We start from the raw sequence: 14,821 nt of genomic DNA, 5'->3' as shown, positions 1-14,821 counted from the left end.
ATTCCTACAAATGACCAATATAGTTCAATGGGACTTCAAACTACAGATATCATTAATAATTATAGCCAAATTGAGGGGTGAGGGTGGGGGTGAGAGAGATGAAACAAAATGAAATTGGGGCTGAGGGTGAAGGTGAGGGAGAGAGATAAAACAAAATGAAATTATATTATTGTGTGCTAGTCAGTTGTGACTAGAACTCAATGGGGCTAGAAAATACATCATACCAAAATAGCAAAAAGAGGAGTGCAAAAGGCATTTCCCAAGAGTTACAATGCAAAATACCTAAATCATCCTCATCCTCAACCTCATCCTCCCTTTCCCTAAACTCACCCTAGGCCCCACTTAAACCACAAGTTAAGAGATAAATAAATGAATAAATAAGAACCCCGCATAACCATGCGCATGCTTTCCAGAACCGCGTGGGAAGTGTGGCGGAACCATGCTGGAACCGCAATTTGGCCTGCAAAACCATGAATGGAATTGTCACGGTTCCCAAAGGTCCAAGAACCGTGATTTTCCAAGCGAAGTGCGGTTCCGAAATTCAAGTGTGCAGTTCCCTCCACTGTTCAGTCTTGGATCCACATGGTTCACGGTTTCAGAGGGCAGTTTCTACAAAACTATGTGAGAGTACCTCCCAATGCTACCAAATTTCAACATTTCACAAGCCCCTTTCCACTTTGTTCAATATGAAATTTATATTTTAGAAAATTAGAAATGCACAAGTCCAATGTAAATACAATAATTGGTACCATACATAAAAAGTTGCATAGTTCATACTCTGAATTTTAAAATCTTCAAAGCATCATATCAGTGATGAGAATGCTAAACCATTGTTTTCATTTCCCATGATCATTGCATAGAAGTTATATTTCAATTTTCAAATGTTGGCCTTTTAGGTACTTACAGTGGAACCAGTTGCAATGATTAGAGTGTCATATTTGAAAGTAGTCCCTTCTGCGCTAGTGAGAGTTTTGGTGGCAATTTCAGCTTTCACCACTTCAGTGCTAAGAATCAACTCTATACCTGTGATACCAGAATTCACTTGTGAAATATATAATCAAAGAATCTATTAATTAGAAAAATAGAGCAAGGAAAATGACGATCTGAATGCATACAGACATTAGATTCATTGGCAAATTGCATATATCAGAGGTGGACCCTGAACTACTATGAAATTAAAGCATTAGAGAAGTAAAAGTTTCCACCAACTGAATGTTTTCTATTTACTCAAGATGCACGTAACCTAGAAAATGATATGGAAAAAACTGAGAAAAGGATTGAGACACATACCTTTCTCAGTATACCACTCCGGGAGCTGCCTCTCTCCTCCACTCCCGACACAGACATGGAACCCCGGAAGTCGCACAGCTCCTGAAAATAACAAATGCCAACATTCACATCTCTCTTTCTATCCCATACACATGCACACATTCACAACATCCATGAATATACACACATAGATCCAAGGAAAATACTACCATGGAGAACAAAGCTGCCAGTTGAACAGGCCATTATATACTTATACATATCTAAGAAACACATATACCAAAAAGTTAAATAGGTTATGAGACAATTAGAGATAAATAATTTATAGAGAGAGATAATGAGGACATGAGATGGCATATTCTTAAAAAAAGAGTATGCTGGGAACACTACTATTCAAAGACACTAGATGCTAAGTTAAATCCAATAATGAACACAGCCCTTGAGACAGCAGACAGTCTACTGAGACCTTGCATGGTAGTGACAAACCAGATACATCGCTTTAGTAGAACAAAAAACCATTATCACATTGAAATAAGAACAGGCATTGACATCTATGTGTTATGAGTCATGACTCTTGGTATACTTAATGTCATCAATCCATCTTGTGCACATGGTTGACTACCTATGTCTCAATTTCATGGATAGAAACGAAAGGACTTGCCCATGGAAGAAGACAGGCAATGAAAAGAAGAAATGTAATCCTTGACGAAAAAATGACATAATAAACGGGTAGAAATACCTGTGTGTTTCCAGAGGAAAAAACAACAACTAGAAGTAGCACCTAGAATTGCGAGAGAGCACCAATATTAAGTGCTATTTCCACTGGAGAAGATAGACATGCTAATAGCATGGCCAAGGCAGGATTAAAGGACCAAATAGAGAGATCCAAATTGCAGAGACTCGTAATATAACTAAATAGAAGGCTGTGGACTAAAATATCTGATTTACCAGCGTTGGTACTATTTCCACTGAACAAGATAGACATGCTAATGACTTGGTCAGGGCAGCAATAAAAGGCCAAATAGAGAAATTGCAAAATTTCATAATATAACTAAATATAAGGTGTTGAAGAAGAAGTTGTTATTCTTCCCCCAGTCTAAATCTGGCTCATGACATGTTTGTCCATTATGGGATGATTGGGGTTGGCAATGTACCAACAATCTTACTAAGGTGTTGAAGGAGAAGTTGTTATTCTTCCCCAGTGTAAATCTGGCTCATGACATGTTTGTGCCTTATGGGATGATTGGGGTGGGCAATGTACCAACAATCTTACTCTCAGGTAAGTGTTCAGGGGAAATAAGATGTTTCCAAACATTTAATGGGCTTACAATGGGTACCATCTGCGAAACGTGGGTAATTGCCTAGGGGTTGCCGGTGGGATAAAAAAGGCTATGGAGGCTAAATATCTGAATTTACACCAATAGCCCATAGCTTAATGTAGAACAGCTAGTTACCGCATTGTTATCAATTTTTAAAACGAGATACTGGTTTATAGTAGGATAGTTAGTCACAAATAAAAGATATCAGTGACATCACATAAACATTGAATAGATATTAGGAGTTAGAACTGTGATCACAATGCAAAAGAGTTATTTAGGAATTAATAGTACAGGCTAAGAAAGCTTGCTGGTTAGAATGAAGGTTACCTTCGGGTTCAATTATATATCCTTCAATTTGATTCAAGACTCCAAATCATTCCGGCCAAAATTGTATGAAATGTGGAAATGTGTATGGGCTTTCGCTACACAAAGATCTGGAAAAGTGATCACACGATGCAAAATCCGAAACCAACCTTTATATAAGCTTACATCTGCATAGCCCCAAGAGTTAGCTCAACCGGTCAAATCAGTGCCTCGCTAATCGGGAGGTCACAGGGTCAATTCCCGAAAGCTCTTCGGGTCAGGTCAGCATAGGCCGAGGGGTGTACTCCCCTTCGGGTCGAGCTACCCAGTTCTTACCGTGGACGTAGTGGCTGCCCATTGACCATAGGAATCCGTGAACCACATGTTAAGCTTACATCTGTCAAAATAAACCATGGAATAAAGACTAATACAATTGCATACTCCCCTTCGGGTCGAGCTACCCAGTTCTTACCGTGGACGTAGTGGCTGCCCATTGACCATAGGAATCCGTGAACCACATGTGAAAAAAAAAAAATAAGCTTACATCTGTCAAAATAAACCATGGAATAAAGACTAATACAATTGCATATCCACCCCATTTCTTCATCATTAAAAAAAATCGAACAAGCTCCCTGTTCAACAGAATTGGAATGTGGATTGGAAAAACGAGAAGCTCCACTTCCATTTGCATCTCCTCTAATATCAAGAGCAGCAAGAGAGAGCTCCAATTAGTTTTCGAACTTTCTAGCAAGAGAGCTATAGGAAAGCAAAGGCTGTTGGGGTTTATAGCTTTCTAGATGTTTTTTTTTTTTTACATGAATCTGAAAACTAATTAATTAGGTTTAGAAACTAATTAGATGTTTCCATTAATCATTTACGGTATTTTTAGGCTCCCTAGGAGTCCCACGCCCCTCATGGCCCATAACCTTGAAAGATCCAGCAAACAGCCATACAAACACACCAAAACGGGCTCGGCTGTATCGTACTGTTTTTCCAAAATCATGAAATGCAATACATTAGTAAAGCCATTTTGTACGCATTTCAGTATTTCTATTATAGCTAAATTTTGTAAATGGGTTAATTTTTTTATGGTTTTTAATATATATATATATATATATATGTGTTAATGTTTATTTTTTCTAATGATTTATTCAAATTTTATAGCATAAAATTATTTTATTTTAAAAATTACTAAAATTTTATATACACTATATAAGATCAATAGAAATTTGTATACTTTTTCAAAAATATTATAAAACATTTTACAATTTACATATTAGAAATTAGTAAAATTTACTAAAATTTTGACAGTTTAAGATAAATTTTTGTCTTTAAAATTTTTCATCAAAAAATATATATTTTAAATATTAAAACATTACTAAATAAACATTTCTTGACACACAAGTTCAAACCATAACCTAAAGTTTAAAACAAAAGAATAAAACTCTACTTTATGGTAGTGAATAGGAAAAATCTAGAGCTACTTCAAATACAACAGAGTTAAATTGCTACTAGCTCCGTGCATATATGCACCCAAAGATTTTTCATCTAGCTCTATGTGAACTCAATTGAAATGTCATACCTTGCGGAAAGAGATAAGCCTTGCTAAGTGCAGGTCTTTCATATGGAGCTACCTGTAAAAACAATATAAGTTGTTGTCATAAAATCCAAACTATCACGTATAGGAAACGAAACATTTAATTTGCTTACATATTACCTTCTCATATAATAAAATATGCATCTAATTATACAATATGCATCCAATTATACGTGGGTTGGTATAACAGGATTATTATATACTTAATTGGTAAGTCATATGATTTGGGTTTGGTAATGATTTGACTTTATTTGAATTTGAATTTTTTTATAAGATTTGGATAGGTCTATATTTATTATATATATATAAATTTTTATATTTATTTTATATATATAAATATATAAATTTTAAAATATAATAAAAAATTAATATCAATAAAAAAATAAATGCTATCATAATTATGAAAATTGCAAAGATACTAGCTTAATTTGCACCATGAAATCATGAATTTATAAACTTAGGCAATAACCATAAAAATCAATGAAGTTGAAGTTCGCCCAACATTATGACATAGCTTAATTTAATAAGTTATTAAGTGGTCTCATTGTCTTCTCTAATATTTAACAAGTCAGTGATCACAACATTGTTATAAAACTCAGGGACCATGTTCGGGACCATGTTCGGCGGATTACCAAATGCAAATCATTTGAAAAATCGAAGCACCAAATGTCATTGAAAAGGAAGCACAAATAGACCTTGCATGCGGAAAGCATATACTGCACCGTAGCTTTCAAATTTCAGAGCTCCCACTAAGAAGAATTGGATATCCCTAATGACTTGAACATAATTCCAAATTGTAAAGCTGATTCTTGAATTATTTCAACGGAGTTGTCTTTAGTGTTATTTTTTGGAAATTTCGGCGACGAAATCGGTGGGAAAAATTGAGGTTAAATCTTGATTTGTATTATTTAAAATGGTTTTTTAACTGCATATTTGGATTCAGCACCTTAAAAAACCCCTGGGACGCCTTGGTTGTGCAGAAATTAGCTATCAAACTTGCGATTTCAACAAATTGCTGTCCGATTTTGACCAGAAAAACCCACCGAAAAAACTTCCAAAAAATCTCTTTAAAGACAACTTCTATTTCAACTTCCAAGTTTTCACTTTTTTGATAAACAAGAAAAAAAATGACACAAAAGAAATTGGAAATTGGAAGGCTCCGTCTAGTCTAAGATTTAAAAGGTAATATGTTTTTATGGATACTTGAGATTTGGGTTTAATTGAATTTATATATAATATTTTATAAAATATTAATTGGATTTTGGGTAGAAATGATTATTATTTTTCTTAACTAAGTTTTATTTTTACAAGTCATATGTTAACTTATATTGAGTTTATTAATATATTGAGTTTATTGTTATAATAATTTTAAATCTGGTTATAAAATAACTTTATCCTCGAAAATTACCTATAAACCTAAAAATCTAATTTATGAAGACCAACCTAATGCAAAATCTAATTTATGAAGACCAACCTAATGCAAATGAGAAAGATCCTCACAACATAAAGAGAAAATAATTTATATAGTTTTTTTTAAAGAAAAGTTTCTGCCCAAGAGTGCATTATTAGAGCTAAAGACACTTGCATCATCACCCTTATGAGCGGCCTAACGTATACAGGAGTTTATAATGCATTATTTATAGCCAGGAAAAAAGTTCCACATCATACTGAGGCAAGTACATTCTGGTGAAAAGAAAGAAAATTTAGCATGGCTTGAGGTAAATGCTTCTGACCTCCAGATATAAACCCACAGACCTCCAGTCGCTTGGCTATGGAGAGTGCTTACAAACAAACAAAAAACCAAAGCCAGAAATTTCTACTGTCCTATACAACAAATTTGATATAAAGAGAAATCAGAACATACAGCCTCTTTTGATATAATTGCGAGCTCTCCAGATTTGACACCCAACTTAACAAATTCTCTGGCTGCATAACCCTGAAAAACGATCAAGTAAATTGATTAATAGCTGAGTTCAATTCAACTTGTATAAGGACGCCACCAAATATAGTCAAAGAAGGCTATTCTTACCAAGCTTCTTTCACCATCAACAGCTTCAGCTAACTACAAGGCATAAGTGATAAATGAAAGCATAAACGACTTGGAAAGAAAACAAGTTGAGCTGACCAATAAATAAAATAGATGGATAACTTAAGTTCAAACTCTTACTAGGTAATTAGATTAATTTCGTCCTAGTTTATTTAATTTTAACTACTGCAAATAAGCATAGCTTGCTCCAACCAAGCTTCATCATGGTCTAAATTGGGCATTAAATGAAGGTGCACAGTTAAGAAACATTACCCCTTCCTTTATTATGCCTGAAATGTTTTAATAGGAGCAGGTACCACATGTGGAATTAAACGTTAGAGTCCATATATCATATATGATATTTGGCAGTTGGAAATAAGTACAGCAATCACTTTACAGGACAGGAGTATCAGCCAGCATAGATGACACACTGAGAAAGGAAAAATTTACAGTCAAGCAGGACATGCAAATTGCAGTCATGCTCCTAGAAATATAAACATGCCTTTAACAAGATTCAACTCATGTCTATATTCAATTCCGGAGCAATTCCAACTCTCATTGGATCCTAGTTTCTTCTTTTTCCATCGATAGATATGAATTGAAAAACGCATTCTTATCTTAATTGACATATAAATCGCTGTGCATGCATCCGTATATATGTCCTCTGGATAATCTAACCTTCAATCCCCATACGGTTTCCCCATATTTTATTGTCATACAATGCTCCTATAAGTTGCCTAATAGCGTCATAGATAGCTGAATAATATACAAGTAGCTGTATGCTGACTACAAGTGCATACTTACATACGTTGCAAATTAAAAAAATGACAGAGATGAATTTCATGAGACGTTATACATCAATCAATAGGTAAGTGGATTTCTGCCAACTTTTTTGTGAAAATTGCTTAGTAGCAGTGAATTTCCTTTGACGGAGGAAAATCAAGTACATCGAGAAATTGACTTTTTATTTTTAATAGCCAATCTTGAAATACAGTTTTAGACAAAATAAAGAATGATTAACAGGTTATGTGCCTGATTACACTTGCTGTTGTTTAATTAGTGAACTGATTAAGGCTAAGCTTAAAAAATTTGGGTGTCGGTGATTCGTCCAAACGAGCTCTGACTAAGGAAAATTTCTCCATTAAAGCCAAATCTCTGCGGATCCCCTAGGTTTGGTATTGGGTTCTTGGAAGTTTATCTTCACAAACCCCTCAAAAACAATAGAAGTTTAAATATAAATAAATAAAATCTTTTTTGAATCGTGTGCCATTGAAACCAGATAGACCAGAAAAACAATCGTCACCTCCACTAGAAAGATAGACCAGAAAACAATCGTCACGTCCACTAGAAAGGGCCAAATTTTGGAAGATGAAATGCTCAGTGTGAAGGCCTTTTATGCTCAAATATACCCTCAAAGAAAAGCGTCTTTTGTCAACTGCAAAAAGTTCAGTAATCTTTGGGTAAATAAGCTCAAACCTAACTTATTAGGAAGCCATTTCTTAGATCATTTTTTTATTTTTTTGGGAAAGGCAATTTATATGATTGTGTTGATCAAATATATTTTTCCTTAATCTCCTATTTTGTGAGAATTTGCAATCATTTTTAAACTTTTGCAGGCTCTGTTTTTCATCAAAAGACCAGCAACTTGGCTTAAAAAAAACTGTAACTCCTTAATTAATCATTATTATTTATTATTAATTAATTTTAATTTTAAATAAACACAATTAAAAACTCAAATATACATAACTCCATGCTTATTAGACGCCTGCTTTTTTCTCAATGTAAGACCTATTGCACTCATGAATCACACTCTCCAAAAGAAACTAACACAGACACTAGAATGGAAGAATAGTACATGTTTATTGATCCACTTACGCATGATAAAAACAGGGTAACCCTTACTGATATAGCAGTGGGCCTATTGGCAATCTTGATTAAAACTAGTATTCACTATTTATTCTCCACATGCAAGGCAGGTGAATACAAGCAGACACACGGGGCATGTCGATCCCTAAAACGTCGATCCTAAAACTATATGTTTTATATATGGAAAAAGAGAAATATAGATATAAAGATTTAAAATACAAATGGAAAACTGAAATATAGATATAAACATCTAAATATTTAAGTTCATTTACAAAATAAATGAACAATTAGATGGTATATTAATCATAATCAACTAAACAAATTAAAAAGCAAAAATTCAATACAGTTTAAAAATTAAGATAATAAAAAGTAGTTTTTTCATTGAATCATTTGATGGGCTGGAAAGATGTATTATATAGATATTGAATTACTAATATGAATTACATAAATATTGAATTATTAATAGCAAATATAAAATAAAATAGATACTGGAACAGCAAAATAGGATAGATACTAGAATAGCAATTGGAATAGATACTGGAACAGCAAAATAGGATAGATACTAGAATAGCAATTGGAAGAATAATGTATAGCAATTGGAAGAATACTGTAGCTTTTTAATTGTACTTTTTCCTGTCAAAATCATTATCACTGCTATCACTGCTCCATCCTTCTTTCTATCTTTATCCAATCCAATATTTACATCTGTTAGTGTGGAAAATGATCCATAAAGAAAAACACCAACATCAAAAGTGATTAACTTTAACGTTAATTCATTAAAATCTAAATTCATTTGTTAACTCAAACAATATTACTCCCATATCATCAAAAATTACACACATTTCTATCTTTCCCTCCCACTACTCATCCCTCGTATACTGAAATATGCCTACACCATTCTCTTTGCTCTAAATTGTTTGACCGTACTCTTCTTCAAAGTTCGAAAATTCTCGTATGCCCTCCAATTCCCTTGGCAGCCAGAAACGAAGTAACATAACAAAGGAGCGTTATGACTCACTCGAATGCTGTATGCTAACTATGAGTTCCATGCTGCATGCTAACCATGAGTTCCTCACTAAGCAGTGGAAATCTTAATTACTTGTCCCGAGCACATCTAACCTTCGAATCTCTCAAAGCCAATAGAAAACTCCAGGAAACCCCTCCAGCTCATCAAGGGAAAGCTCTAAGAAACCCTTCTACGAAGCGTTGGTGTTCAGCACATCAAAAAACCACAAAAGCACATGTCAGACACGAAGCCCTGCCAATGTGTCACATGCCCGACACGCAGAATACAGACAGGCATGCCATGGGGGCGTTTCTTGTTCCTACCTGATTACGAATTCTCAATTATCATCCCTATGTGATTTCCTTAGAGCAGTCCCAATGAGATTTCCTTAGAGCAGTCCCAATGATCTACTGCACTCTTCAAATCACACTCTCCAAAAGGGTCGAACAAAAACGCTAAGAAAGGAGCAAATGGCTAAAAATTCCCTTGTCCACTTACTTGGACTACTGCACTCTTCAAATCGCTGGCAAGTATCCAACAAAGATGCTAACAAGGGAGCAAATGGTAAAATTCACTAATACACTTTGCATGTTCTGAAAGGCAGGCAATCCCTACCAATATGGCAACCAATCCATTTGCAACCTTGCTTCGAAAGTAATATGCACAATTAATTCTCCTACAATTGGGACCATAGTAAAAGAAGACTATATGAGTCAACAGGGTTCGCCGTATTTCAAGCTGCAGGTTCAAAGTTCGTCCTATTTCAAAGCCCTGCTCACAATCCGATTCAATTCGTCGGGTTTCTGATTAATTTCGTTTATTAACTCCCATTATTTTTCTTTTGCTCTCGTTATGCATTCGAGTATTTCTAAATTGGCCTGGCTCTACAAGAAATCTTTGAATTTCCTTGAAATTCTGACGCTATTTGACAATTGAAAATTTGGATGATATATAAAATATAGCTCAACTAGTTTATATGGAGTCTAGTTTTTCTTTTAATTTTAAGTTTAAATTACATAAATCTTATACAATAACATTATTCTATTTAAAATTAAAACTAAATTCAGCCTCACCTCTGCCTAGCTATTTAACCGACCGGAAAAAACCTAACCAAAACTCGACACTAACTTCATTTCCTACCTATGCACAACGGCTTGCCTTAACTAATCACAGTTCTGTGAATGTGCATTGATTTCCTAAATTATTTAAACCAGTATTTTAAACATTTTCACATTCTGTGGGGTCATTTGTTCAGCCAATTTTATATAAAATTTGATGTAAAATTCTAGATGTGCAAATTTCAGTGTAATGATTTTTTTAAAATTATATTAATTTATATCTTAAAAATATAAGTTAAACCATACAAAATTGTAATTTCTATGAAAATTATATTACCACAATTATATTACCAGAATCCAATATGTATAATTTCAACAACAATTCTATTACCAGAATCCAACGATATTATAAAAAGATATCAAAAAACAAAACATTCGGCATCGTACTTAATTTTATACCATTTATTTTGCCCGCCAAAAGACCGCAGGTACATGTTCATTGTCATGGGCTAAACTAACCATTCGAATCGACCCAAAGTCATATTTCGTTTACTATTTTTAACATCCCTTCAAATATAAAATCAAAAACCTTACCCTTCGGTGGCTTACTCTGCATCGAGATTCCACACTGTAGGATCTGTTACTAGCTTTCCCTAAATGATTTAAATTTTTCCAGCCAAAAACATCCGTTGAAAAAGAAATGAAATGCTTTGTGTGAACACCGAAAGCATTCTCTTTGATAAAACTGTCATCTCAGAAGTAGCGGTTGCATTCTCTGAGTAAGGAGAATCCCAAATATCGGTGTAAGGAGAATCCCTCATGAAAATGCAAGGAATTCAGGTTATGAATTATATATTTATTCCTTAAATTGATATTTCTATCCAAAATTCATGAAACTATACCTAAAAAATTTAATTAGTAAAATCTTATTATAATATATTTAGTCCTTTTAATTTTCCAAAATACTAACATAAAACAAAATATTTTCCCAAACTATTAACATGAGACAAAATGTTTCCAGTGAAACAAAATCTGAACCTAATGAAACCAAAAATGAAACTGTACCAAGACAAAATCTTAACATAAAAAGAAATGAAACCGTACAAGAGAGCTTACAACTAAATTTCAACATGAAAGAAGTGAAACTGTACCAGATATATTGCAACAGTGCATAAATAAAACAGTACCAGAGAGATTGCAAGACTGCAGAAATCGCAATTACATATTAAAAATAACTTACAAACTATTTGTAAGTTTTGGAGTTTGTCAATTTTATTTGAAATTTGATATAAATTTATTATAATTATAAGTTTGGATTATCTAAATTGTATAAAATTTTAAGCTATTTAAATTGCATAAGATGTTAAATAGTTGTTTTTAATGTCATTTTTTGGACTCTGCATTCGGTGGAAAAAATTGAGGTTAAATCTTGATTTGCGTTATTTAAACTGGTTTTTTAACTGCATATTTAGATTCAGCTCCCTGAAAAACCTCAAGGACGCTTTGGTTGTGCAGGGATTACCCATCAAGCTTGTGATTTCAATAAATTACTACCAACTTTTAAAGAAATTTGAAAAAAAAAAAAACACAAGAAAAACTTCCCAAATCTATGAAACTATGATGATGATATCTTTTATCAGTTTTTTTCCTCCTCATAATGTGATGCATCAGTTCATGCTTTTCTCAGATGCTTTATTGTCTTCAGTACAGTCAGATTTCTTACATGTAATCCTATCAGAATATGTTTGTAATATTGCCTTAATATTAATATACGCTTTTCTTTCTGAAAAAAGAAAAACTTCCCAAAAATCACACTAAATATATTTAAAAACAAATTAAAAATGGCAATCTCACTCACAATTACCAAAAAAGACTCGAAAAACATATAGTTGGAAAATTCCAAACGAAAACCTGACTAGACATCCTGTATGTAAGATCAATAAGACAAAAATCATATGATGCCAAGGAGACCGATTTACTCACAGCTGCAACGCCACCTCCCAGAATAACATACTTGAAGGATTTTTCCGCCTTTGCAGTTTTTGATCGAATGAATCTGCTTGCAACAGTACCACACGCCAAAAACAAACCAGCAAGCGTGATATACAAAACGATCTGAGGCGACATGGTGTATGCGAGATCAATATTACGGAAATCATATGTTGACAAGTAGATCAATCGACTTAACACTGCAACGCCGCCACCCACAATAACATACTTCAGAAACCTCGCCGCCATTGCAATGTGTGATCGAATGAATCTCCGAGGGAACTCAAGAACTGTTTGTTGGTCGAAGAAGTTTGAGAACCAACAAAGTTCAGGAATAGAGTTGAGAGCGTAGCGGCTGTGGCTTGGGGCAGAAGCAATAAAGCACTTGGAATTTGATTCCTCATAAAGCAAAAAGAACTTAAACTCTCTTTCGAATAAAGCTAAAATTGAATAAATGAACAGATGATAAAATATTATTCTGGGATAAGAATGGTAATCCAGGGAGATATGATTCCAGAGATCGGTCTTTTTTATTCAGCTGATTAGTTTTATGAAGAGACAATGTTCAGATTAAAAAAGTCTGTAAAAAAGTGCCGGAAGCCTCTTCTTTCCAGGTTCCTGCTGCCTGTTTTGATGGAGCTGAGCAAAACTATAGCTGTGGTTGCGGAGTTCACATCATCATGGCCGACAGCCTTCAATATTTTCTATCTTGGCATGGAGGGTATGGTTCAAATACTATGGCCGAGGCTCGAGTCTTTACAAGTCTGCTTGCTTTTTGTGACTTTTTTGACATCCAAGGAATTTCAACATATGACGCAAAATCTTTGATAGATCATGTTAATGGGAATGGTCTCATTAGCAGTGCTCATCTTCTCGGATAGTTAAGCAGAATCAGGCATTTTCGAAACACTATGAAGCAGATTTCATTCCAGCATATTCCTCGTTCCAGGAATGTCCAGGCTGACCTTCTCTCCAAGGAAGGCCTTGCTATGAAGCCGGGATTATGGTCATTGAGAATTCTCCATGATGGATCTTCCTTTCTTATACAGGATTTCAGTATCAAGGGAATGTGACTTCTTTCTTTGGCTTATAAAGCCAGTTCATTGATCTTCAGCAACATGGGATTGTGACTTATTGTGACTTTTTGCGTTTTTAATATCTGTTCAGAATGTGTAGCTACTCATTCCTGTGTAGCTTTTTTGACTCTGATTTCCTTGGGATCGGTCAAATCCGTTCTATATGGTGTTATGGTTCAAAGTCTTGTTGATCTTTACATTATCTTAATATAAATCTATGATGATTTTTCTGTCTGAAAAAAAAGGAAATGTTTGAAATGAAATGATATTTTAAGATTTATGAAATTAAAAATAGTTTATGAGATTATCTTTTTTTGTAATTTAATTTTGTTTCGATTCAAATTGATGATGAGCTGGCTCAACCTTCCAACCATTCCCTTGTTAAAAAGAAAATGCCAAAAAACTAAAGCTAACATGTTCTAGTAACTTTTTTTTCTGTCTGAAAAAAAAGAAAATGTTTGAAATGAAATGATATTTTAAGATTTATGAAATTAAAAATAGTTTATGAGATTATCTTTTTTTGTAATTTAATTTTGTTTCGATTCAAATTGATGATGAGCTGGCTCAACCTTCCAACCATTCCCTTGTTAAAAAGAAAATGCCAAAAAACTAAAGCTAACATGTTCTAGTAACTTTTTTTATGATACATCACATTCCAAAATAAAATATTTTTCTTATTTTGTAGTCTCCACGCTCAAAATGTACACACTCTTTTTTTTCTAACTTTTTAAAAAATAAATAAATATTTTTAACTATTTCAAATGATTTAATTTTAGGAAAAGTTGAGAAAATTATTGATTTAGATTATTGAAAAAGAAATAAATACTTTTGACGGGTTCAAAAGACCTTTTAAAGTTAAAAGACCTTAATCAGGATATATTCTTTTAAATGATTAGCAAATATAATCAGGTATATTTCTTTTTAAATGGTTTTAGATGACTAAAAAATTTAAGCGTTAAAAGATTTGATTCGTGTGCACGATGGATAGGTATGGATTAAAATGAATTAATTGTGGCGTAGTAAAATTATTGTTAATGGATTTCCATGGCAGGTTTTATCTTTCAAAGATTTGAGTTAATTCAAATCATTGTTTGAAATAAACCAAAAAGGATGGAATGATTAATTTTTATGGAATGTAATTATTGTAAGTTTATTAAGGGTTATTTAGGTGGTTAGGATTTATTGTGATTATGTTATTAAAATTTGGGTAGTGTTCTTTTTTAAAGTTATAGTTTAAGTTGGTTTTTTTAATATATTTTTTTTAATTTTATTTAAAATTTGATTAAGAATTTGTTGAAATCACAAGTTTAAGTTG

General features: G+C 33.3%; 1 protein-coding gene across 1 annotated transcript in view; it reads right to left on the bottom strand.

Moving 5' to 3' along the window:
* LOC149195016 (monodehydroascorbate reductase-like) overlaps positions 1-12,950 on the bottom strand; it is a 129,466-nt gene extending 116,516 nt beyond the window's left edge. The window contains exons 1-5 of the mRNA XM_089405208.1: positions 12,425-12,950; positions 6,350-6,421; positions 4,471-4,522; positions 1,291-1,371; positions 905-1,023 (exon numbers count right to left, since the gene is read on the bottom strand). Coding sequence (XP_089261334.1) covers positions 905-1,023; positions 1,291-1,371; positions 4,471-4,522; positions 6,350-6,421; positions 12,425-12,679 — 579 coding nt within the window. The 5' untranslated portion in view covers positions 12,680-12,950. The remainder of the gene's footprint in view (positions 1-904; positions 1,024-1,290; positions 1,372-4,470; positions 4,523-6,349; positions 6,422-12,424) is intronic.
* Positions 12,951-14,821: the final 1,871 nt, after the last annotated feature.

Source organism: Pinus tabuliformis, chromosome 2_2, assembly GCF_031772625.1.
Source record: "Pinus tabuliformis cultivar Carrire ecotype Pingquan chromosome 2_2, CPIR1, whole genome shotgun sequence".
NCBI classification, from domain to species: Eukaryota; Viridiplantae; Streptophyta; class Pinopsida; order Pinales; family Pinaceae; genus Pinus; species Pinus tabuliformis.
The sequence above is the reverse complement of the archived record's forward strand: the minus strand, read 5'-3'. Positions and strand labels throughout refer to the sequence as shown.